At 38.5% G+C, this 27,072-nt stretch overlaps 1 protein-coding gene across 20 annotated transcripts in view; it reads left to right on the top strand.

Moving 5' to 3' along the window:
• Nucleotides 1–27,072, top strand: part of PARD3 (par-3 family cell polarity regulator) — a 561,862-nt gene that overhangs the window by 259,702 nt on the left and 275,088 nt on the right. For 17 of the 20 annotated variants that reach the window (XM_043480524.1, XM_043480529.1, XM_043480515.1 and 14 more), the window contains exon 5: nucleotides 10,953–11,084. The exons of the other annotated variants lie outside the window; for them this stretch is intronic. In XM_043480524.1, coding sequence (XP_043336459.1) covers nucleotides 10,953–11,084 — 132 coding nt within the window. The remainder of the gene's footprint in view (nucleotides 1–10,952; nucleotides 11,085–27,072) is intronic. 20 annotated transcript variants of the gene reach the window in all.

Raw genomic sequence — 27,072 nt, 5'->3', positions numbered from 1 at the left:
TGAGGGAAATCCAGCTGAGACCTAGGTCTATGACTAACCTGGTACAACACTTGTACTTTCTGCAAAAGGCCACTAAAACTATAAATATCACCTTTCTATTTTGCATATTAAAAGATCTTAATTTGAATGCACTGCATTTTTGTCCTTTCAGTACTTAATGAATCTAGTCATTTCTGCAATAGGCTAACCTCAAGTGCCAAGCTCTACTAGCCTGAGTTTTTAATCGCCTAGACTCATCTTCTACTTCTGTGCCACATTTAGGAATGTAATCTCCCTTCACATGCTTTAAATATTATAATTTGTGTTCATAGTTATGAAATCCTAAGGTGCTACTGAGAAAATGGTTAAGCCTGGATGTGATATTTTTAGAGCTCACAAACCATTCCAGGAATATAAATCCAAAGCAATGTCAGGATTCTTGTTTAGTGCCCTCAAAGTTACACATCCTACAGATGGAAATGAAGATACTAAACCTGTTTTCTTAATTTGAGGGAGGAGACCAGGAACTCATTAACTTACATTGAAGAAAAATTCAGGTATTCTTTAGACATGTGAAAGTATTTTGGCCTCATTTCATCTTTCTAAGTGGTTTCTATTTTTAATATTTAATAGTTTAGCTTCTAAACCTACCAATTCGGGTCATAAAGTCATGGCCTGTCACTAAAGAGAAGAGCCTTGGTTGGCTGCTGGGACTGGGCTCCCTGGTGTTTGCCCTCCAGCTCTATCTTATTAATAGCTTGCATGTGTTCTAGGTGCCATCATGTGGGCTTCTGTGGGGAGATGTATTCCAGTCAACATTTTTTACAGAGTCGAGGTAGAAGTGGTTTCCATCTCTCCCATCTCCCAAGTGTACTGTTTTTGAGGTTTTGGTGTTTTTGTGTAGTGATAGCCAGGTTGATCTGAGTACTTGCAGGGTATGTTACGTGTTGTATCTCATCTATTCACTCTCTGAAGTCTAAGTATTGTTACACTTCATTGATGAAGAGGTAGAGTCTGAAAGAGTTTAAATAACTCACCTTAGAGTTAAACCAACTGCTAAACAATAAAGTTATTAATCTCTATTAGCCAGTTTCATATTCTGTGCTCTTGATTTTACTACCCACTTTCCTACATGCTTACAGACTTTACATATTGCCCAATGTTCATTTAGTTGTATATTTTCAACTGCAAAATATTTCATAACAACCTCATTTCTGTCACCTCTAAAACTTTCTGTTAGGCAATTAAAATAGATATATAAGAATAATCAGCATTTGTTATTAAAAAACTGGCATAATTTTTAAAACCTTACCAAGTCTATATTATATGTTAGCATCTTAGTCTTGAGTGAAAATAAACTAGCTTCATTAGTGTCACTAATCCTTTTGGTGAGTACCACTGAGCTGTACAGTTAAATATAGTTAAAATAGTGTGTTTTGTATTATGTGACTTTTATCACAGTGGTGGTGGTGGTTTAGTCACTAAGTCATGTCCAACTCTTGCGACCCCATGGACTGTAGCCTGCCAGGTCCTCTGTCCATGGGATTCTCCAGGCAAGAATACCAGAGTGGGTTGCCATTTCCCTCTCCAGGGGATCTTCCTGACCCAGGAATCAAACTCAGGTCTCCTGAACTGCAGGCAGATTCTTTACCGACTGAACTATGAGGAAGCCCTTTATAATTAATAAACTTTATTACTTATTGCTGATTAGTGCTGACAGTTCTTATATTCCTTTTTATTGCTTAACAGAAAGCTTTAGAGGAGATAAAAATGATGTTCTATATTTTTCAAAACTGTATCTGTGGAGATGCTTTACCCAAGGAAATAATTGCACGATTAAGGGGAAAACTTTACCAGGACTAAATTGTATTAATAGATGGTCCCTGAGAACTTTTCACAAAAATGACTCAGTTGTTCTGCTAAACCACTCAGTCCATTGAACTTATGATTATAAATAGAAAAATGTAAGAAGGAGCTGCAGATATTTCCATTGTCACATCAATTGTATATGGTGCCTATTTTAGTAAGTTCTTTGGATATACATTGCTTTAAAATTAAGGTAAAATATTTTCAGATTTTAGCACCCTCTTTTACTATAATATATGCTTTAAAATCAAGGTAAAATATTTAGATAGGTAAACCTAAGTGATTCACATTGCACATTTAGGTGAAATGTAACATGGCAGATATTTTGGATTCAGATGGCCACTCTAAATGTTTTTCTCTCTCTCCCTCACCTCCTTGCATCTGTTCCCTTCCTCCCTCACAGTTTGCTCCTGATGCAAAATGCGATTGTTACTTGCAATTTTAGTTTGAGATATGAACATTTGGAGTTATGTGTTTTTGAAAGAAAATGAAATGTAGATGGGTATTTTGTATCTTCAAAATAAGAAACAAGTAGCACTTTCTAAAATGTTTGAAAATTGTTTCAGATTCAAATTTGTTTTGCAGAGTCAAACAAGTGCTGCTTGTCATCTTTATTGTATTAATTGTTTGGAAAATGAGCCAGGCTCCGCAATGTGATCTGACTCACAGCATTTGCATCCTGCTTTTTCTTATACACTTGTTCTTGGTGAAAGGAGGATGGTCAGAAGTGGTCAACCCGACCTTACTGACTATGGGGTGCACGTGGCTGTAGGCCAACTAGGTGACCATGTTGATTTTTATGAAGTACTGTGAAAGAAACGAAACGGGAGCTGCTGTAGCTGCTGCTTCCCTGCTAGCTCTTTTCCTTTGTTGCTCAGAATCCAGATGGAGACAGCATCTTTGAAACTGGAGAAAATATTACATTTTCCTCTGCCTCTACCTTCTCCTCACTCCCTGATGCATATTTTCATAGGATAAAGGAGCTAATCCCAGCTGTATCAGACAAGAGATCATTGTATTTAAAACAGTTTTAGAGCAAGCATTTTATTGCTCATGATTATTCCCAAGACTATGTAGTATTTACCAATGAACCAGCCGTCTCTAAGGTTAAATATATTTTGTGATTCAAGAACTTGGGTGGTACTTTCCCATGAGAAAGGGTCATTGTGTAAGAATGGCTGGATATCAGAATTATATCATTACTCAGGTAAACCACAATTCCTGCTCTTGAGAGCAAGAGCTTGGAAATGTCATCATGCGGAAACTGGGCACTGAAGTGGGGAGGTAGAACCTTGGGAGCTGGTTAATCATCTTAATCTCCAAACAGTATTTGTCATAACTTCCCTGAATCCCTGTTTCTTCCTTTAGACAGTGAGCAGTTCAGTTGGATGTTCTCTACCTTTTTTCTTCCAGCTTTTAAAATTCTGTTTCTAAAGTTTTTCATAGCATTCAAACTGTTGAGGTGGGTTAGGAACAGCTGGGGACATTGGTTCGAAGAAGGAGCCTGACTGAGACTGAGTTTCACTGATCTCTTGCTTTTCTTGGATTTCCTGGTCTGCTCCACAAGCATATCTGGCTGCTTCAGAGAACCCTGTGTTCTGATGGTCATCTCTGGAAGCATTATGGCGTTCATAAGTAGATGTACCTCCATGAGAAATTTGAACACCCCCTTTAAGGTCAGATCCTTTATGTTCATAGCCTGATGCACATCTGTGTTCCAGGGATTACTTTTCTTAACGGATATCAAAACTGTTACCAAGCCTAGTTGTAAGTTGTGAGATAAAACTATAGCATCAAGCTTCTGGTTTTGTGAATATACCAACCTGAAAGATTTGCTGTGTGATAGGAAACTTATCTGCAAAATTAATTTTAATTCTCAGATGTGTTCTTCCATACTGGAGAGTTCCAATGTGATTTTTTTTTTTTTTTTTGTTTAACATTCCTCAGTGTGCCATTGATCCAGATGTAATTTTACAACCTATAAACTATTGCATATATATCATAAGGCTAGAAAAGATATGAGTTATAGTTCAAAATTAAAGGCCAGAATGAGTTTGGAGAACTGTTTATAGTACTTTTAACATTGCAAGGAAAAAAAAGAAAAACTGATGAAATATGATGTGCCTGCTAGTAGATATTACTTTATACCTTAATTTTAAAATTGGCTTGAATCAATTAATATTTTCAATTTTTTTTTTTACTAACTCCTGTTTAATACTTAAACTCAGTTTATCAAGAAAATTAAAATAGTTAACAATAGTTATGAAATTTGAGCTAAAGACATGCTGTAATACAGTTTTGGCATTCAAAATCTTTGGATTTTGGTTTTTTTTTTGGATTTTGACTCTTTAAAATTTTAAACAAGTTACAGTGTAAAGTGTAATTAGTGTCTCGTTGCAAATTCTACCACATTTTAGTAGACTATATCATTTATAAATAGATATATAGTCTACTACTAGACAAAATTTTGTTTTGACAAAAAAAATATGAATTTTGAATTTGTTCAGAAGTAGGAACAGATTTTAAAACACATATCCTTTTCTTTGTCTCCTCTACCCCTCTTATTAATAATGATTAAGACTGTGAAAGATGGCAATTATCAAAATGGAAAGGAAGACGTATACATACATGTACCAGTATTTATGCTCATTTAGAGATGGGAATTACTACTAGTACGGAAAGGATTTCTTGACCTACCAGAGTTTCAAATAATGCTTTTCAGTTCATTCCGCTTGAAAATAGATATGTGCCTAATATGTGTGTGTGTGCTAAGTCGCTTCAGTCACGTCCAGTTCTTTGCAACTCTATGGACTGTAGCCTGCCAGGCTCCTCTGTCCATGGGATTCTCCAGGCAAAATACTGGAATGGTTTGCCATTCCCTTTGCCAGGGGATCTTCCTGAACCAGGGTTTGAACTTGTGTCTCCTGCATTGGCAGGCAGATTGTTTACTGTTGAGCCACCTGGGAAGCCCTCAAAAAGTGCCTTAATAGGCATGCAGTTGGTTTAAACTGATAGGGGCTGCCAAACTTTCTGACTTCATTTACAAGTTGGTTGTTGAACCTATGTTTTTGTGTGTGTGTGAGTCATTTTATTTATCCTCACCCTCTCTCTCCTCCTGACCAACCCTCTCAACTCCTATTTATATCTGTGAAGTGGTATGAAGGTCAGAACAGTACATTGACAACAATCCTGTTTACAGACCATTTTATGGTTATCTTTAAACTTTAGCTTTGGCGTTGCTTCCAAGGTCGTGCTCTGGTGTAGCTATCAAGAGGCACAAAAGATAAACTCTGACCCAGAAGGGGACTGGATCTACCACACTGACTTGACAATATGACTATTGAAGATTTTAGCAAGCTTGCTGCAGTTAAAAAAAAAAATGGTCTAAGCTATAACTACTCATTTCACTTCAGCCTCATAATCTCAGATTAGACATCCTGAAAAGAGTTTCCTTTGTTTTCTGTCTGTCTTTTCTTGGGGAAATGATAAAATGGAAAATTGAATTCTCTTGGACCACAATTGCAGAGTTGAAAAATATTGTAAATTTAAAATATTAAAACAACACAGGAATATTCAAAACCATAGGATTCATAGAGGGTGTAAAAATAAAATCTATATGCTTTGGGTGTTTAGTGTTTCAAAACATGGCACAATTCCTAATGATTTTTTAAAAGACGTTTGGAATTTTTGTTTTGAGATAAAGTGGAAATAGAATTGAGTTTCCTGTGCTAACTTAGAAATATCCATTACTTCTATAACGCTCATGAAATTTTCCTTTATTTCTGCAGTAGGGATGTAGGTCTGCCAGGAAATCTGACCATCAGCTAAATAGCTGTTTCTGAGAGATAAAGCCTTGAAGCTGCAGCTTATTATGCCAGGAATAAGCCTCTGTCCCAAGGCATTGGGTGGGTTCTGTGTGATTTCTTTTTATTGAATTGTAATTGGCTCAGGAAGAGGGGAGAGGGAAAAGCTACTTTGCTTACCCTGGAAGAGATTTACTCCATACTCAGGGTACTGTTACCAGGGAGCAGCAAATTAATATGCATTTCTCAGCCTGGGTGGCTTTTTGACACCTGATGATGTGGCGGTACATTTAGATGATAAGGAAAATCCCTGATCACAGCAGGAACATCTGGGTTTTTCTGGCAAGAGGGCAAGTTTCCCACCTTGTGCAGAAGCTTCAGTGGCTGTTTGGTCCAGTTTCTTCTAATTTAAAAGAAGAGTAATTCCTTATGGTATTTTCCTTATATAATCTTTTAGATATAAAGTTGTGGCTTTAATAATTTTTTGCTGTTTGCAAATTTAGTACTTATTAGGGCTTTCTATTGGTCTGTTGGTCTATTTCTACTAATATATTGGTCCTACTGCTAGATTTTTATAAGTCTCAAGAAAAAGATTTCATGTTTTGCTTTAAGTTTATCAATATACAGAATTGAGACATTAATTTGATCATAGAATAAAATAGATTTAAAAGCCCATTCTCCAATTTATTATAAATTCAGTGTGAAAATATCAATGACTAACATTTTGGTTGGTTTATTTTTTTCTTTAGGTTATAGTATATAAATTTTGCAAATTCATTCAAAAAATATTTTTGACTTTTATGTAGTTAGCTATAGTTTGGTCCATGGAAAATGTAGTCTTGCAGACATAGTTAAGAGTACCATAATTTTAAAATCATTTACACTGGAATAAATATTTTCAAATTGAAAATAGAACACACTGTATATATTTCATTTGAAAACAGTGACTGTTCATGCATATATTGTAGAAAATACAAGTAGAAACACATACTGTGCTATTAGGTTTAAGTATGTGCTTACATCATTGAGTATGAATCACAGACTAATAGAACTATAAAGTGTTTGTACTTGATCCAGACTTCAGGCAGGATTTTGAGGAAGAACATTGCTGAAATGCCAGTAGCATGAGATGGTGCAGTCGACAAAATAGCAGATACTGTAGGGTAACAATTGGTGACATACTTTAGAAATTCTTCACTTACCTGGTGTTGACTAAGGTGACTGACTGTAACTGGGCTTTTCGTAAACACATTAATATATGAGTTTATTACTGACTTTACCATATCAACATTGAATTAGGAAAATATTTTTATGAAGGATATAATATTTTATTTTTCTTACCATTTAAATGCTCAAAGCTGATTCTACTGATCTTTTGATTTTTTTTTTTTAAACCCTTATCTGCCTTAATACGATTACTTTGTGGTAGCCTGCTGCATGAATTACATGTCATAATTGACATAAATGGAGAAATGCCACACTACTTTTTAGATGCAATTAGAAATAATCACATTTTCCTCAGACATTGTGTACTGTAGTACTGTAGGTGTGACATAAAATTGAAATAGGCGTCTAACAGTAGTATGCTGCAGTCCATGGGGTCTCAGAGTTGAACACGACTTAGCGGCTGATGACAGCAATACGTCTTTTAGTATAAATTTAAAAGTAGAGTCTTTGTATTTCAGTGAAAGTGCATTTCCACTAAATTTTGTCATGGTACCTTTATTAAAGCATTCCATTATCAATTTGATTTTTATTAAAAAAATTTTTTTCATTTTTATTTCTTGAGTTGTTTCTGTGTTTTTCAAGATTATTTTATTAATTTCTTCTTATGATTACTTGCCCCGCTGTGCCATGTGGGATCCTAGTTCCCCTACCAAAGATAGAACCTGCGCCCCCTGCAGTGGAAGCATGCAGCCCTAACCCCTGGACTTCCAGGGAAGTCCCTCAATTTGATTTTTAAAACAACTGATAGAAATGTTCCTTTAAAATTATGGGATTCTGAAACCTTGTGAAATAGGAAACATAATAAGTATTCCAGAAAAAGCCATCCATGTAGGTGTAGGCCACTGAGCTAAGTGCCAGAGTTTAAAGGTGCCTGGTGATCTTCTGCCCAGGCGTCACTGTGATCATGAAAATAGCCATTTTGAGAATTAACTAAATTATAAGTTAGAACTATAATTAGAAGTAAAATTGGAATATAGTGGTAACAAAATGCATGGCATTATTAGTTCTGGTGAGAACCAGGGAATGCCTCTTACAGAAAGCATCTTGGGAACTGGGTGTTGAAGAGTGGTGAGTGTTTTTACAGGAGAAGCATTACTGGGAGTCTAGACTCAGGAAGATCCTGATGGAGATGGGAGGCCTGTGGCACTAAAGTTCCCCAGCTCAGCCTCGTGTTTGTTCCAGGTGTGACGTGACCTAGAGGGCATTGTAGAAGAATCCTCTGTGGCACATTGTTGGAGAGGATGAGGATTGAGCAAGCCTCCAATTTAAGGGCTGCTGTAATCATTCAGATGAGAGGCACATTGATTCTGTACGAGGGTGATGTCCAAAATGTAAGATCTTGGCCATGAACTCTGGATTCACAAGACCTAGCAACTGTGGGGATTAGGCGGGATGGAAAGAGGTGAAACAGGTGATGCTGTTTTTCAGAAGGGTGCCAGAATTGGTAGAGGAGTTGGGTTTCATTTTGATCTACTGACTTGGAGATATCTTTGGGACATCCTGTTGGAAATTTAGATCATGAATTCAGAAAAAATATTTAGTGTTGGTGACTTGTATGTAGATATTTTCATGGGTTAGGTTTTGAAGGGCTTCCCAGGTGGCGCCAGTGGAAAAGAACATGCCTGCCAATGCAGGAGACTTAGGACCATCCCTGGGTGGAGAAGATCCCCTGCAGGAGGGCATGGCAACCCACTCCAATAATCTTGCCTGGAGAATCCCATGGACAGAGGAGCCTAGCGGGCTGAGGTCCATGGGTTTGCAAAGAATTAGATACGACTGAAGTGACTTAGTATGTGTGCAGATTTTGAAACTGTATACTTTTGGGCTTGTTCAGGGAGATGGTGGTGAGTGGTCCATAGTAAGAGCCCACAGGGGCCATTTAAAAGATGAGGAATCTCCATCATTATGGAAATTCAAAAGGAATCAAAAGTACCAGCAGCTTCTTGGATTCTAGACATCAAGAAGAGTGTTTTGTAGCATCTTGTCTCATCATTTTAAAGACGTATTTTCCCCTTTGTAAGTGGTATTTCATCATGTTGCATACACCCTGTTCATTATCAACTTTTCACCTAATGGTTTTAGCATCCATTAATTATCTTTGCTTGAATGAATGATTTCATTAGGAGTTGAAAATGGTGATTTTTCTAATTCTATTAATTATTCTATTATTATGTCCATTACTCTGCATGTTTCTGAAAGGACAAGCTTTCCTCCTTGACTACTGGTTACTTTGAAATACCGTTCCTACAGAAAAAGCAGGATATATATATTTTTTAATGCTCTCTGTTTGATTGTTCATTTTCAAAGTAGAGAGTTGGTATAATAATAATTTCTAATGGTGGGAAATGAATAGCAAAACCAGTTCCCTAGTCAATGGTAGGAGCCCAAGATCCTTGATGTAAAAATTGTGCTTCTGTTTCTCCACCCTTCCACCTTTCCTCTCTTCATGGATCTTTTAGTTTCTGTCATTAATAAGTTTATCTGCCTTTTATGACTTATTTGAATTTCTGGTCAGTAAGTTTAGGGACTACCACGTGAAGCATAGATTTGCTTTGTTCTGAAGTTATTATGCTCAAGGAAGGGCTCTCAATATTTTGAGATACAGTGAACTTTACTGTCTTCATTTGCTTGATTCCTTTCTTTAGACTTTGTGTCCTCTACTTTACTTTACCCTTTCCACATTCTTATAAGCAAGGTCAGTACTTCATCGTGGGCCTGGAGCAGCAGTCTAATCTCACCAGCATTTTCCTTGTACTTGTGGTTGTGCCTCCTCATAACTTTGACCCATAGTAACCAGGAGGATACAGAGTTTTTCTAGTAAAAAGTAGTTGCTGCTAATGGTTAATTCTACTATTGTGTTTTTAATGTTCACTTTCTATAATTTGGTTTTAAAAAGTTACAAAGTTTCATGCTACACTTTATACTGGTGAATATTTATAGATTAAATTTTTTTTCAGAAGTCACAATATTGGCATGGGTTCAGGATAACCAGTTCATTTTTTTAAGTTTTATCATCTGATGGAACAGAAAACAGTATCCTGGTCTATTCTAAGGTCTATACAATCAATCTTATTATATTACACTTTTTGTTTCTATGTGTGTGTTTGCTGCTAATGTGGTTTAAGTAATGAAGAATAAGAATCAAACATGTGTATGAAGATTTTTACAGCCAGACTACCCCCAACAAAGTTTTTAAGGAAAATATTTGGGTATTTAACGTGGGACACTGATGCAAGTTAGCTGAAGTGAGGCTAACATTTTAAATTTGTTCTTTTAGAAGATACTTAGATTTAGCTATTGAACTGAAATGCTCAATTTTACTACCTTATCCTAGCCTTCTCATTTCTTTTCAGAACATTGAGATTAAGCCAAAGCAAGTTGTTATAAATTATTATTTGAAAGAAATACCTTGGCTGCTCTGGGGTATATTAAATAAATATTGATCAAAGACATCTCATCTCAAGCATGTTGGGGTGAACAATTATGTGTCTATTATGTACCATGTGTTGGGATAGGCTAATTTTTTTCTTCTCTTACTATTTGAATTAATGTTTACAACTAGCTTGTGAAGGAGGTAACTGAAGAGCCCAGAGTCTTCAATCTCTTGCCCAAAGTCATGAAACTATGAGGATCTAAATAAAGAGCAAATTCATTCATCTTCTCTGTTTTAAATGTTTTTGGTAAATTATAGAAAACATCTCACAACATTATTCTAAGATTGGAAAGAAGAAGAAAAGAGAAATGCCATGATTGAGTGATGATAAAAGTCTGGTATAAAAGTATTTTCCTGCAGAGGTTGACCCCAGAGGAGGGCAGAGTGTGCTGTTCTGTCTACTGTGCGGTGTGTCTACCTGTGTGGCCAGAGCCATCAGACTCCCTTTCCCAGGCAGGCGACTGCATTTCTGAGGTCTAACCTGCAGGAAATGACCTCGGTCAGCTCTTTGGTATAGACTCGGGGAAAACATTTTAAATGTGTAGAATCATTTTTTTTTTCTGCTACTTTAGAAAAACCGGGTGCATCATTAATTTGCAAGGGCTGGTTTTTTACAAGATGCCTTTTTGTTTCTTTTTGAATAGAAAGATGAAAACTACAGAAGCCTCCCACGGGACACTAGTAACTGGTCTAACCAATTTCAGAGAGACAATGCTCGCTCATCTCTGAGTGCCAGTCACCCAATGGTGGACAAGTGGCTGGAGAAGCAAGAACAGGTAACATAAACGCATCCTTCTACACTCATCGGTGGTATAACTTCCTGGCCCACCCCCTAGGCGTTTCCCTCCATCACAGTGATGCTTGGAGAGAAGTGGTTCTGCCCAACTGTAGTTAAATACCAGGCTCTGTATCCGAGTGTGTTTAACATAAACGTAGACTGTTTTGGTGGTGGTCCCTGATGAAAGATTTCTCCTAAGCAGTTGCTGTAGATTCTCAAGTATTACCACCATAGAGCTTTTTAGGTTGTGAGGCACAGATATTTGGTATGAATAATGCAGTTTACAAGTAGACTTTCAAGGCCACCCATGGGGACTTCCCTGGCAGTCCAGTGGTTAAGACTTCACCCTCTAATGTAGGGGGTGTGGGTTCGACCCCTGGTTGGGGAGCTGAGATCCCACATGCCTCACAGACGAAAAACCGAAACATAAAAAAACAGAAGCAATATTGTAACAAACTTAATAAAAACATTAAAAATGGTCTATATAAAAAGGGGGGGGCACTTAAAAAAAAATCACCCATGGGTTCCCCTCTCAATTGAGAGGCAATACAGTTGAAAGATCTGAAGGGACGAAATAAAAATTTCTGTTATCCCTGACTTCACTTTATGGGAGAGATGGACATTCTAGTGTTGTTTCAACAATTGTCAGGTCTGGGGACTTGTCCTTTCACAAAAGACCAGGACCTGTTGTAGGCATCTGTGTTATCCCAATTGCTTAGTTCACTCTGCAGGCTAGCCACCTCCAATTCGTAAAATTAAAAATTGTTCACCACTCAGCCTACATAATGGCTTCCTATCTTAGGAAGGGGACTGTTTGCAGTTTGTGTGAAAACTAAGAGGTTATCTGCTAAGTTTTGATGTATAAAAAAATTCTTGCAGTGTCATTGTGTTTAAAAAAGTGTTAATTGCTTATTGTTAGTCACAGTGTTTTCTCTATAGTTGGAACCCGTGTTTTCTCTGTAGTTTTAATAGTATTGATATTAAAAATCTGTGTATTTGGTTCCCTCACCACTTATTTTCTTTATAAAGTTCGTATGGATCACAAACTAGGTGAGTACTCAGTGACAGAATGCTTTGTTGTGTATTTGTTTCAGTAATTTCTAAAATTATTGATAATGTGGTTGCCTAGATACTGGAATAAGCTGTTTTTCGATTTAGATTAATGATATCAGTGGAAGGAAACCCTATCCTGCTGAATTCATCTCAGTTTCTTTTTTCAGTATAATCTCCTAAAATAGTTCTATGTATGTGGGGTGTTTGAACAATAAAAAATGACAGTTTGCCTTTGATACCTGCAATGGTATATGCTTTTTACCCTATAGTAAGGAGCATGAAACTGTGTGTGATGGAAAAATTTTTAAATAATTTAAAAGCCATTGAAGTTCTAGTTGGAAGAACAAGTGATAAAAACAAGTGAAAAACCAGTGGTAATGAAATAGTAATACCGATTAGATTGAAGTCCATGTTGTTTTGAGAAGATTATCACTTTGAAGTAAAGTTTTTTTACTGTTTACTTCTTATTTGAAAAAAAAGTAGTACAATAAATTACAGAGACAGCGCACAAAGAGTTCTGATGCACACTTCACATGGCTTAGTGATATCAGCTAACACAAATAACCACATTATCAAAAAGCTGGAACAGCACCACTAACTAAGCTACTGTTTGCTTTCTACCAGTTTTTACTTGCATTGTTTTGATGTATGTGTGTTAGTCGCTCAGTCATGTCCTACTGTTTGTGACCTCATGGACCATAGCCCACCTGTAGTGGGTTGCCATTTCCTTCTCCAGGGGTTTTGATGTATAGATTTATGAAAGAAATTTTTGTTGGGGTGTAGTTGCTTTACAGTGTTAGTTTCTGCTGGACAGCAAAGTGAATCAGCTCTATGTATGTATACATCCCCTCTTTTTGTGGATTTCCTTCTCACGTAGGTCACCACACTGTGTTGGGTAGAGTTCCCTGTGCTATACAGTCAGCTCTCACTGAAGTAACTTTTTAAAATGAAGATGGTTTAGCTGGGCCTGGGATCAGACCGGCAGCTACCTGCTGTTCACCTTGTACGGTATTTGGGCGCTTGCGCGCCTTGTCTACCCCTCGGTGTATTCATATAGCAGATGAGTTTATCATCAAACCTGCCTCGTCAGTGATGTAATACCTGCTGGGGGTTTACAGTCATGCCTGGTACCCAGAAAGACTCACTGTGTCTTAGTGTATTTGTTGGAAAGACATTGGGTGTGAATACAGAACATCTGGATTGCGTCATAAGGAAGCACTCCTTGCTCCTGTAGCAAGAAGTCTGGGGGAAGGGCAAAGGGGGCTTCATTTTTGGCCTGGTGGCCTCCTTCAAGGCCTGGGGTCCCCAGCTTTACCGGGAGTCTCCCGAAGCCTCCACTAGTCTTTTCCTGCCTGATTCAGACCATCATATCCTTGTAGAGGAAGGGGGCCATGCCCTTCTCTTCACTGTGGCTCACTTGAAAGCAGATAAGCTTTTCCTGCCAGCTTGCCTCTTTCCTCACCCACCAGATGCCCTCCCTGTTTTGTTGTTCAGAATCACATGACTTGCCTGCCCATTTCTAAATCAAAGGCAGTAAAGTACCTGTGTTGGTTTAGACTAATCAAACTTGACCTCCTGGAACTGGGGGTGGAAATGGGGGTTCACCTTTGCTGAAACACATTTGCTCTTCACTAAACACAACCCCACATACACACTCAAAATCAGGGCTCTGTTCAGGCAAAAGTTGCTGAATCGGATAGTTTTTTTTTTGCAAGATTCAGAGAAAAAAATTGGCAGCCCAGAGTTCCTAAAATATGATACATTTAATTATTTCCAAAAATATAACTTTGTCTTACTATTGTGATTGTAGGCCTGTAAAGAAAGTAAAATAGTTTTTCTTTGTAATTTTGGAGTTTCTTTTTAAGCAAAAGGGATTCATTGAGAAGCCACACAAACACCCCCCCCCACCCCAAATAAGCCTTGCTTTGCTTCTATTGAAGTTATCTAAAGTATTTGTTCTATGATAAAAAAAGTTTTTTAAAAAAGTGCTTTTTTAGTCTATGTAGTCCACTGTAGACGACATTAGCTAATTGCTAATTGATTCCTGAGCCCACAACATCTTTCTCCTTAGCTTAAGAAATGATGATTCATTCATTAAATTTAGTGGTTTACCATCAGCTGAATAATTAACCAACCTGAAATCTTAACTAGACAGGAAGAGCAAAAACAAAACTCATATTAAAACTTTGGCTTAAAGTAAGCACAGTTGTTTGCACAGAAGAGGACAAATAAGTTCTGCTGGATATCTAGCCATTCTCATTTAATTGTGGATTTATTCATTTAACTGTTCCCACGAGTCATCTGACCTGATGCCTCGTTTGTGGCTTTTTTTTCCCCCGCCTTAATTTTTGCCATTAAAAATAAAGTAAAGAAGTGGCATCAGGTAGATAAAAGAATGTTTCATGCGGTTTAAAAAAAAAGTCAGCCCTTGCCTTTAGGATTTGAGATCACAAGGGTGGAACTGATATCTTCTCTTAGTTACGCCATCTGTCCTAAAGAGGTCAAGAGAGTTCCAGATTTTATATGCCTGCAGTGGTTTTGTTTTTGCTCTATTTCCTACTAGAGTGCTTGCCTCTCATTATCTCTGTTTTTTGAAGGCAATTATGCCCACATCAGCCGCGCCAGTGGGAATAAACAGTAGGGATGAAAAGGACAAAGGAGGGTGTGAGTGCTGAGCTAGTACCTCTGGAAGCTGAGGTGCTTTCCCTTGTGCAAGGACCCTACATAAGAGAGCCACTTAATCTTCCTTCCCTCTGAGTGTTGCTAAGTTACACCTCTGTCACCAGAGGTAGGTGATATACTGAACTCTGACCCAGGAAGCACTTGGAGTCAAACTTAACATGATTATGGAATCATGACTGACTCACTCTGCTCAGAATAGCTTGTATCTACATCCTACATCAAGATCATCTTAGAAGGTAGGAGTGAGCATCCTTCAAAGGCAACCTTTTCTTATTTCAGTCATTTGACTTCCTTCTTCTGAGAGCACTCAGAGGAAGCACAGAGGATTTGAAGACTAAATCAGTTTTTCTTGTGTTGCTTTTAAAAAGTTCTCCTGGGACTTCCCTGGTGGTCCAGTAGCTAGGACTCTGAGGTTTCCCAACTCAGTTTCCAACTGAGCACGGGGCATTAGTTGGAACCCTGGTGGGGGCACTAAGATCCCACATGCCATGCAGCCAACAAGTTTTATAAAAATAATAAAATTAGGTCTTAAATAAATAAAATGTAAAAAAAAAAAAGTTCTCCTGCTTTAAAAATTTTGATTCTAAAATCTAAGTAACAAAAAACGCATGATGTGTGGCTATGTTTAGGAAATCTGAATTTCTTTTTATGATTACCACTTCCCTGACTCTGCATGGACTATAATATTGGCAGATGATAGATCATAAGCTGCCTTTGTTCTTATATCCCCATGGTTTATTGCAGCTAATAAATTCTGCAAAAGAGGAGGCAGGATCTTTACAATATGTGATTGGGAGAATTTGGGACCAGAACTGTAGAGGGACCTTAAGGGAAATTTAAGCTAATTGGGAGCCTGCCATTTTCACTACCTTGTCTGGGTGAACAGGCCTGAAGCCAATTAACAGAAAGAGTGGTGAGGTGGAAGGCACATTCCAGCCACCACTTACACTGTGTTACAGGGGACGACTGCCCTGACCTTTAGAGAAAAGTCCATGCTTTAAGGTTTTTTCCATCAAGCAAAAACTTCATCTAATTGGCAGGTTATACTGAGGGAGGCAGACTCAGGGAAAGCCTTAAATGTGTGGTGATGGTGTGATTCCGGCTTGACATTGAATGTGCTGCCCCCTCCCCGCTGGAGCCTATGAGGCTGTGAGTTTTAGAAGCACTGACCTGCCGTTTTCCTTCTTATTTTGTGTACTTCTGTCACTGTCTCCAGACGTGATGCTTTTGCTCCAGACTTTTTCATGTCGACAGGACATTTCTGACTTATGATCACTTCTTCCTTATGAAATGAAGGTGGCTAATCCAGGGAGGGATAGGTTTGTTTTTATGTCAGCCTGTGTTTGTTGAGTCGTGGAGATTATAATGAGAAAATAATTGACTGTTAAATAGAAAACAGATGTAATAAAATAATGCTAGAGAATGAAAGTTTATCATTGGTCTTATTTGCAAAAAGAAAGAAAAGAGTCCAACATTGTCTGCTTATCCTGATGCTTTTTAAAGTTTTGAAAATATTTATGCATTATGACTACTACTCTCATGCTACACAGTGAGTATATTCACAAATCATAGAAAAGGTAAGTTACTATGAAAGGGTTTCATTTTTATTTTTCATTATAATTTATTTAAGGCCAAATTTTTGAAGATCTGGGGCAGAAGTAAATTTTAAAAATTAGAGCCTGGGGACTTCCCTGGTGGTCCAGTGTCTTAAGACTCCACCCTCCCAGTGCAGGGGGCCTGGCTTCCATTCCTGATCAGGGAACTAGATCTCACATACTGCATCTAAGAGTTCTAATGCTGCAGTTAAGACCCAGTGCGGCCAAATAAATAAATGAATAAATAATTAAAAATAAGTACTGAAAAATAAAAGTTAGAGTCTGTTTTGGATGTGAATAAGCAGTGTGTGAAGAAATATTTTTAGAATGGATATGTGTATAGGTATGGCTGGGTCCCTTCACTGTTCATCTGAAACTGCTACAACATTGTTAATCAGCTACAAATACAAAATAAAATAAACAGTTTTATTTAAAAAAAGAGAGAAACTTTTAATCTTATCCAGGTATTTATACGGGTTAGTTTAAAAAATGAGTAAGTCGGTCAGTAATTCCTCACGGTCCTAGGTCTTGCCTGTTTCGCCCTGGTGTGATGAATGACAGAGGCCAAGGGTCACACCATGGGCCCTGTCTGCACACCTCTCTTTGAGGCTGATTTTTCTTTTGTCTACCTGCACAGGGGCAGATCCTCATTCTTTCCCAAGTGCTTAAAACCCTTTTCTAAATAGAGAAGAAAAAAAAATCTCCTTTTAATGACACTTAGAACCATCCAGATGACATAATAAATAAGTTGTTTTCCAGAATATGAACTGATCATACTTTCTTAATGACAACATTAGGAGGTGGCTTCCTCAGAAACCTGATTACAACAGCTGCAAACCCATCACTGAAATGACTGCAGGGTCATCCAGTTAGAACCAGGAATCACGATGGAAATTCTGACCGGGGAACTGGCCGGGCTTCGTGGTCCCTGCTGACATTAACGGAACGGGAGGTTAGGGTCTGGTGGTGCCAGATAGTAATTAGAATGTGTTTTGTTTGTTATTTCTGTAGCACATAGACACTGAGGAACCAAAAGACTAGATTATCTGGTTAAAAATAATCAAAGGTCCTTGCCTCCCAATTCTCAAATTCTTCAGTTTCTATTAAAAGGTAGGGGATCTATTAATATTATTTCCTAGTTGGCAAAATTTGGCAGAACTTGTGCCGAAGCAAGTATAATTGCATTCCCCTCTAGCAACAGCAAATGTAGAAACAGGAAACATTGATCGTTTTAAAATTAAATTTAGTTTTCATTATAAAATGCCAGAGAGTTTCTTCATAGCAGAAACCTGTCATGTTCACAATAACACCAAAAGTAAAACCCAAACAACCTCTGAAGTGAGGTATCATGTCTCTTGGATATGCCAAGAGCAGATTGTCTTGGACTTTGATAACAGGGTGCCTACCATAATAAGACATGTCTTTATATTAGCTGAGGTTTAAAACATGATTCATGTGACTTCTGTGTACACGACACATATTATTTCTCATAAACCCTACACATTTTCTACTTGTATTATCAAAGAACTGTGGACTCATAGCATCAAATACAAAATCAGGACTGGAAGGCAAGGGGCTGGTGGACATTTTTCCAAGAAGGGCACATGAGTTTCCCGGGGAGCCTTGCCAAAACACATGCAGGGCCACTTTCGAGAGAGTGATAAGCTGCATTTTACCCTTATCTAAACTCATAATTCACTGACGTGGCCTTGACTGGGTTGTGTAAACCCTGCAAACTTCTTTTTCACTACAGACAAGATGGGGAAAATAATGCCCACTGTTGGCGTGTGTGCAGGTGAGGTGAGGGAACACATACCAAAACTCAGATCCAGATTTTGGTGCATCGTGGGCACTTGCTCAGTGCTGCTTTCCTGTCTTAATTTTGGGGGAGAATGGGCTCAATGGTTACCTCTCACTTAACTCTCTCTAGTTTTGAGTCACTGAAATGTTATTTTCTCCCAGCATATTAGACGTACCACTTGGTGTGCTGGGCTGGTTCGTTTTCATCCCTGGTGTATTTCTAATGCCCTCATCATCCTTCCAGAATTGGATTCTTGCTTCCATGGCATCTTATCAGAATTAGAATAAAAGTTAATCATTTTAAATCATCTCTGGTTCTTCTCTGAAGAACCTAGTCTGACATAAGAATGACATTAGTGTTAATCTCTGTGTCTGTGTCCATGTTTTATATTCCCTTCTGTTTTTGGCAAACACATGTGGTTTTGATACGATTAGACCTAAGGATACCATTTAAGAATGCTAAGTGTCTTATGGGGGCTTCTGCTCTGCCACTTTCTAAGCATCTGGGTCCCTTTGTGAATGGAAGACGCTCCGGAGGCATAGTGCTGCTCATTGGTTTTTGGAGTGTTGGGTTGGGGGTAGTGCAGTTTAATGGGAACTAGTCAATTCTCCTGTTCCTTTATGACTGGCCCTTTTTATTGCTTCTTTGGCCTATGGAGCTAAAAGCCTGGGAGCAGCAGGGAAGTGCGTCTGAAATTCTACTGAGTGAAAAATCTTTGGTGGTGTGTGGATTAACCTTCACGGGGTGTCTGTTAGTAGCTGATGATTTTCTTGCCCGTGAATACAGCTGCTATAACTCGATGTTTAGAGCTTGTGCTGTGGATAAAGGCACATTTTCTTTTTTAGCTATGACCCTCAGGTGCCTTTTCATATATTCATTGCAGGCAGTCTTCAAGATTTTTGTTGTGAGCTGCACGATTAAATACGACTATGAAAAGAATACAGGTTTTCTCCTCTCTCTTCTACATTCACTGAGCAGTGAACTGCTCTCTTTTAAAGAAATTTGGTGAAGAAATTGCATTAAAATTTTTAGCTTACAATATGTTTGTTGTCTTCCCTGCCCGTGTCCTGCAGCCTGCCCAGAGCAAGTGAATCCCTCATAAGCCATTTTATATTGGGGGGTTTTGTGATTTAGGTAGGTGTAGTTTTTCAAAGTCAGTCTCATACAGGCTTTTTCTAGCTACCTTCAACAGGATTCTGGGTGGTCCTGAAAAAAATGGCTATTTTTAAACACTAAAGCATTTTGCTCAATGGTTGTATGTTCTTTTCTCTCACTGAGGCCTGGGTATATGTGCCCTATAGTATTTTCATTGGGTCTGTGTATCTGTGAGCTATTTTTTCCTTCAGTTTTTCCTTCCTTTCTTTCTTTTTCTGCGTTATGGCTGAAGGAGGTTGTTGATCAGCTTTCTTAAACATCTGAAAAGATTTTAAAGAAGAAAATACTGAAAATAAACATGTAGTTTCCAATATAAAGGACTTCCCTGTAGCTCAAATGGTAAAGAATCTGCCTGCCATGCAGGAGACCAGGGTTCGATCCCTGGGTTAGGAAGGTCTTCCGGAGAAGGGAGTGGCAAGTCACTCCAGTATTCTTGCCTGGAGAATCCCATGGACAGAGGAACCTGTCGGGCTACAGTCTGTGGCTTTGCAAATTGTCAGACATGACTGAGAGACTAACACACGCATTTCCATAATATAACCGCAATAGCATTGCAGGGGAGAGGGGTTTGGAGTGGGCTTTTGGGTTTTACTTCATGTTTTTGTAGAAATACATACTCCTTTGCAATAAGAACTTATTACTTGTAACATTTTTATTTTTAGCAAATCAAGCTTCATAAGATTGAAAGATGGAGTAATGTTTTTTCTCTTTCTCTTTATTAAGCAAATACTGTAATTACCAAATTATAAGATAAAATGGCAATGTGGATATTTATCAGAATCAAGTGAAAACTTTTGAGAAGCAGAGTGTTTCTTCCTGCCTGCTGTATTCCTTCACTTCTCTGAAGTCATGCTTGAGTTCTCTGGTTCCTCCTGTTCCCAGCACTGTGTTAACACACCTACCTTGGCGTGTGCTGCCGCCCTCCTCAGACCTGGAGGAAATTTCCCTAAGGTCAGCAGCCCTCCCCTCTGCTTTGTCTGCTGTGCCTCCTCAGTCACAGGACTTTGCCTTTGTGTTTATTTCTTCCCTACGCAGCCCTGAGTGTGTGTATGTGTGTGTCTTTGCACTAGGTCTTCTAGTCAGCAGCTGTAGGCTGCCCACTGCGGTATTCTTGGCCTTCCCTGGTGGCTCAGACAGAAAAGAATCCGCTTGCCAGGCAGGAGACCTGGGTTTGATTCCTGGGTTGGGAAGATTCCCTGGAGGAGAGCATGGCAACCCACTCCAGTGTTCTTGTTTGGAGAATCCCAAGAACAGAGGAGTCTGGCAGGCTACAGTCCCTGGGGTCACAAAAAGTCAGACACGACTGATCGACTAAACACAGCACATAGGCTTCGTTAACACTGACGCTGTCCTACAAGCTCGTGTCTCCTGGTTGCCCTGCCAATTCACAGACTCAGTTCCTTCCTTTTTTTTTTAACTGTGGTAAAAGTCACATAATATAAAACATACTATTTTAATCATATTTAATCGTGCAGTTCAGTAGCACTGAGTCCATTCACATTGTTTTGCAACTCTCACCATCATCCATCTCCTGAAGTTTTCACCTTCCTAAACTGAAGCTCTGTCCTCCTTAAACAGTAAGTCCCTCTCCCCACAGCCCCACCCCCACCACCTGGCCCCTGGCATTTCCTGATGTACCTTCTGATCATGAATTTGACTATTCTAGGTACCCCGTATAAGTGGAATCAAACAGTATTCATCTGCCCCTTCTGTATATTGGAATGCATTTTTTTTAAGGTTACCTTAACATACATCCTACAATCAGATTGCACCTTCTCTCCCATGCACCCCCCCACCCCCGCTCTGGTCATGTTATACAGTAGGCCCTCATACATAATAGTGTACATGCATCAATCCCAATCTCCCAACCCATCCCACGCCGCCCTCCTTGGTGTCCACAGGTTTGTTCTTTATGTTCTTTATCTTTCCTGTATCCAGCCCCTTGCCTCCTTCCTACCCCCGCCTCCCCCACACCCTATCCCTCCCTAATCCTCGTGCTGAAGGAGGGGCACATTCCTGCAGCCTCAGGCTATTGTCTCTTCTTTCATCAGCCTTTTCTTTATTACACTTATGAATTTGAATTTATCTTTGTTTATGTCTGTTTCCATGCACTAAAATGGCACAGGCATCATCCTGGTTACTATTTGTTTGTAGCTCTGACTCAACCCCCATGTGTTTTTGAGTGAATAAATGTCTTGAGAAATTTGAAGGAGAAAGTCCATAATGATTTTACTTTTCCTGATACCATGTATTGCAGGTTGCTTCTTTGCTGGGTGGACTAGATTGGCTGTTTTTATGTCATATGATATGATCCTGTGATTTTTATTAGTCACCAGCTAAAAACTGCAGATTATAGGTAAAGCAAAGAAAACCTGTTAAATATTAAGACATGTACGTAAGTCAGCCTTATGCATGCCCATGGTCATACTTCTGAGTCATCAATGTTTGGCTACATCCTTGCTTGTTTTGCAAGGGCTGCAAGTTTTACACCAAAATCCTGGTCTGATGGATAGCTTGGTCTTCGTCATTTACAGATTTATCTAATCACTTCTTTATTTATTTATTATTTTATTTTATTTATTTATTTAATTTATTATTTATTATTTATTTTATTTATTTTTTTAATCACTTTCCCTGAGAGTGTCTTGTAACTGAACATGGTGTTAAAAGGTGACCCCAAGCAGTCTGTTACCAGCCGTGTCTCAGCATCCTTATAATTTTTCCTGGATCACAGGTCACAGTTGCCCTGGGAAAGACACCTGAGCCTTTTCAGGCTTTTAAAGCTTTCTAGAGAACATCATGATTGTAGAAGGTGCAAGCTGCTGGGACTTACTTAAGGCAGGCATTAGTGGGACATAAAAAAAAGCCCTCTAAAATGTTGCTCACGTTCCTACATAGTCATCGATTCTATTAGCTCTAAAGTTTTTAATTACTTGAATATTTAAAATATTTAATTATCAGAAAATGTGAAATTACTCTGTGGTTGTAGGTAAAGTGACAGATTAATTTTCCATTTAATTGGAAAACAATATTTGAACAAGTTGTTTGATTATATTTAATATTTTATAAGCAAGTGAGTTGAATGTAATATATTCTCTTCTGAATATGTCATATATTTTGTTTGTTTCAGACCTGTTTTCTTGCTGTTTAAAAATTGTTTTTCAGAGAGTTCTGAGGTTTGTATTGTCATTAAAATGAATATGAATTATAATTATCACTCTTGGACCCCAGGCTAGCAAAAATTTTATTTTCTTTTAGGGATAAATTTTCTTATTCTGGGAACACTGGAGTTTCATATTTACATGTTCAGTGTATAACATGTGGATATTATAAATTCGGAGCTACCATTAGCATTTTAGATCTAGTATATAGATTTTTGATATTATTTTCTTCATCCAATTCTGAGTAACATTTCTCTTTTTATACATGGATATTTCATATAAAATTGAAATTATTTTCAAAAAGAGATATGATGTCCTTTATTTCTTATGGAACTGCACAAAAAGTTTTTTAGTAAAATGAACTGATTCTTATAGAAAGATAACCCACACAGTCTGTAGAGAATTTTTAAAAAGAAATTAATACTAATAAGTGTCCCTGTTTATTCCTATCATACTCTGGGCTCATTGGACATCTAGTGAGAAGAGTGATGAGAATTATGGGGTCTTCTCTGTTATCCTGAAAAATAGTATACTCGTTGGACTATATGGGGGTTAATTTGATAATATTTCTTTTTTTAAATAAAAAAGCTAGGATATGTTATTTAAGTTTGGCAAAGGTGATATATTCATAGTCCACAAATCAAACATTATACACGGATATTACAAAATACTGCCTTCCAGCGTCCGGCTCTCCTCCCTTTATGCAGTCACTGTTACTGCGTTCTTATGGATCCTTTCACATAGTACCATTCTTTTCTAAGCTAACATGAAAATATATTCTTTTTTCACATTTTTGCATAAATACTATCCATTATCTTCTGAGCTTTGACTTCTCTGCTGAGAATGGCTGATCAGTCTTTTTATACTGAAACATAAGTAGTGTCTGTTTATGAAACAGTTTAATAATTTTCCTTTGTACAGATGGGACATTGTCTGCTGATGAGCACTCTGCCGTTCATTGGGCTTTGCACCCCAATGAATAACCTTTGTCCTTAAGCTACTTGGCATTGACTGTCTCGTGGATAGATACCTAAAATTGAAATTGTACATTTGTGGGTTTGTATGAGAGTATATACATACGTAACTTTGATGGATGTTTCCAGACTGACCTCAGTAGATATTGGTCCAGCTTATACTCCCATCAGCAATGCCCAGGAGACCCTGTGCACTCTGTCATGTTGCCTTACAACATGAGGCTCTGTGAAATCTGTTCAGCTGACAAGATGTGCCTTTACAATTTCTCCCTTTCCACGCTCTCTAGAACAGAAGAGTGTAGACTCAGTTGGCAGCACGTGAGCTGAGAATGGACTTCCTTTCCTCTTCAGGAGAGCATGTCACTCAATCCCTGTCTTCCTGGAAGGAAAAGGAGGCCTTAGGGGTAGGGGTGGAGGTTCTTGTTATTCCTTCAGAGACAAAAGACACAGTAGTATTAGTATTTTTTCTTTAATTCTTTCCATTCTATTTTATTTGTTTTTTGGCCATGGCATGTGGCATGTGGGATCTTAGTTCCCCAAGCAGGGATCAGACCAACACCACCTGCATTGGGAGCATGGAGTCTTAACTACTGGACTGCCAGGGAGTCCCAATGGTATCAGTTTTGATGCTAGTGTTCCTGTTGTGCGTGGGTCTTCTGCTGCTCTTTCACCCACATCCCAGTGCTTTTCCCCTTTCTCGGGCACTGCCAGCTGCCTGGACCGTCTTTGGTCTCCAGATTCATGTCGCTTCCATCACTGGCTTTTTGAACATGCGTGTTGACTGTCCCTTCCCCTCTTCTAACTCCTCTCCTCTGGTCAGAACTAGGAGAGCTCCACCTCTGGAGAGGTCCTGACACCTGCCTCCTGTGGCTCATTATCCTATCCCCTTGCCTTTGGCCAAACCAAAAGATGGTGCACCCAGCAACTGCTGATTCCCTTTCTTCCCAACATAACAATTATGTTTAGCATAGCATAGCATCAGGCTTCATTTTAAATGTGTCTTTTTCTTTTAATGAGGGCATGCCTGTATTTGTTGCTCTGGGTTTCTGTTTTTGAGGGAGGCATGCCTTAACTTCTGGTGGCATGAAATCTCTTTCACAACCTTTGCATCTAAACACAACTTTACTTTCATTGAATGCACTTGTAGTTGTAAAGGGCTACCTATTTGTAATTTTTGTATCTAAACTGTTCTTCTCGTGAAACATTTTTGTAGCAAACATTTCAATAAAAAATATACTATTCCTTAGATAGTATATCTTTCCTTACATTGAATGTTTAAGTTTTCACGAATCTCTTCTAGATTAAGTTGGGGAAAATTTGAAGGGAGGGCAAGGAAAGTTAGATTATATCAGCAGAAATCTAGGCTTTTGGACTTACTCCTATTTTAAGTCCCTGGAGGAACTAATTTTCCTGAGAACTTTGTATTTTAATCATAAACAGACCTGATTCAGTAATAACTTTCATAGACCTTTGGCTGAGAGTTTGGCATTAATGTCCTGAACTCATAGAAAGAGAAACATATTTCTGTGGATTGGCCAAGAAAAATAGGTCTCAATTCAAATAAAAATAATGTTTGTTATTTTAAAAAGATTTTTCCACTGAGTTATGTGTTAAACTTTTGCTAATTTAGTTGTCTAATATTGGACATGACTTAGGCAGCAATTTGATATACTTTCTGTGGCTCAATATAATGACTATTTGAGTTTTTACAGTTTTGCTCTTGAGTAGGAGTTAAGTTGAATTAGGGTATACATAATTATTTAATTAACTTTTGTTATTTATTTTGTAGATTTTTATAAAAAGATAAATCCCACGTCTTATTTCCTTCAATATATTGGAAACCATAAAATATGCAGTGGATTTTAATGATGGTGAACATGTCTTCTTTAAGATGTGTGTGCATTTTTCCTTCTGTAAGTGGCTGGACTAGCATTTTGGATCTACTGCATCCCTAGGAAGTCTTTCTCTTGGCTTCTCTGCCATTCTGTCTGTAAGCTCACTCACTGTTTTATTTGCAGAGATCCCTTTCTTTTGCTCTGCCTGAGTGTGCACAGGTCATTTTTCTAAATGGAATTTTATGTGCTCTTCTTTGGCATGACCTTTTAGTTTTTCTTCCCATCCATCCAGCCTTATGTTACCCACAAAAACTAGCCAACTACTTCTTTCTAGATGTCTTTTAGCCATTTTTACACTTTCTCCCAAGCAGAGGGGAAGTGGTCCCTAGTCTGAAGGGCAGTGTGAGGTTAAAGCCCCTAGTTCTGGACGTGACCCACCATCCACATCCAGTTGTGCAGTCCATCAGAGCCTCTGGATGCCAGAATGACCTCACTCCCTGTGAAATGGTCTGCAGTTAATTCCGAATGTTTCCTAGAGCTAGAAAATTCTATGATTGTCAGTGACTTTCTTATTTTTTGTCATTTTGCCATGGGTCTCCCAGGTTTCAAACTAATTTTGCTTTTTCTCTTCTTTCTACTGCTTCTTGTTTTATCTGTTGCCAGGTGCTACATATTATACCTTTAGTCTGGTTTGTATCTGTGCCTTTCTACTTTTTTTGCACCTGTTCACACTTCAGCCTCACTGCCTTCGACTGGACTCATGTAACATTTGTCTCTCTCCACCATCTGTCCTTTCCTTAGTCAACCCTGCATCATCCTGTTTGCTTCATCTTTCAAACCACCGTTTGTATTGTATCACCTCCAAGTGTAAAGGCATTAAAAAACTCTCTCCTGCACTGATTTAAAATTAACTACATTAGCTGGGTGTTCTGAGAATTCTGCAATCCAGAATTCTAGTTAAACTTTTTTAGACTTTATCTCCTACCTGACCTCATGGATATCCTATGCTCTGTTGGACTTCTGTGCCTTTCTTTTCAATGAATATTCTTTCTTCTGCCTCCAGTGTCCCCCCTCCTTTAGAGTCAGCATTGTATCATTAATTACTTAATCCAGTCTCTGGTGGGTTTTGTTTTTGGCTGTGCTGCACCATTTGCAAAATCTTAGTTCTCCGGCCAGGGATTGAACCCAGACCCTCAACTGTGAAAGTGCCAAGTCCTAACCACTGGACTGCCAGGGAAGTCACATATGTTTTGAATGTTCACTCTGAGACATCATCCTGCTTGAGAACAGAGTGGTTAGAACAGGGAAGAAGTCCAGATTGGGTCCTAGTTCATGCTTCTTACCTGGGATCCTAAATAAGCTGCTTAATCTCTAGCTTCCCGGAGGGTTGGGCGTAACCTGGATGGAAATTGTCACTTAAGGAAAACCAACATTCCAAAGCCTCTCTGGAGAACAAGGAGTCTGGTAAAATTTTGAGGAACTCCAAATCATTGATTTCAGTTAATGATCTTTCCACAAGGCCCCAGTCAGTTTTTATCTCATGCCATCAGGTGTTATTTTCATTGCTTTTGAGTCAAAGATGATCTGGTGCCCCTTAAGAGGAGGTGATGTCATGTGCTCATAGCCAAAGGCTCAGACTTGACTTCCGCTTTGAGGGACTTACTAGCCTGACTGCTATGAGCTGCTCTTTCCTTCTCTGGGCAATTAGGGAAATTATTAATACCCCCCCT

Source organism: Cervus canadensis, chromosome 10 (genome assembly GCF_019320065.1).
Source record: "Cervus canadensis isolate Bull #8, Minnesota chromosome 10, ASM1932006v1, whole genome shotgun sequence".
NCBI classification, from domain to species: Eukaryota; Metazoa; Chordata; class Mammalia; order Artiodactyla; family Cervidae; genus Cervus; species Cervus canadensis.
Note: the sequence above shows the minus strand (reverse complement) of the source record. Positions and strands in the feature narration are given on the sequence as shown.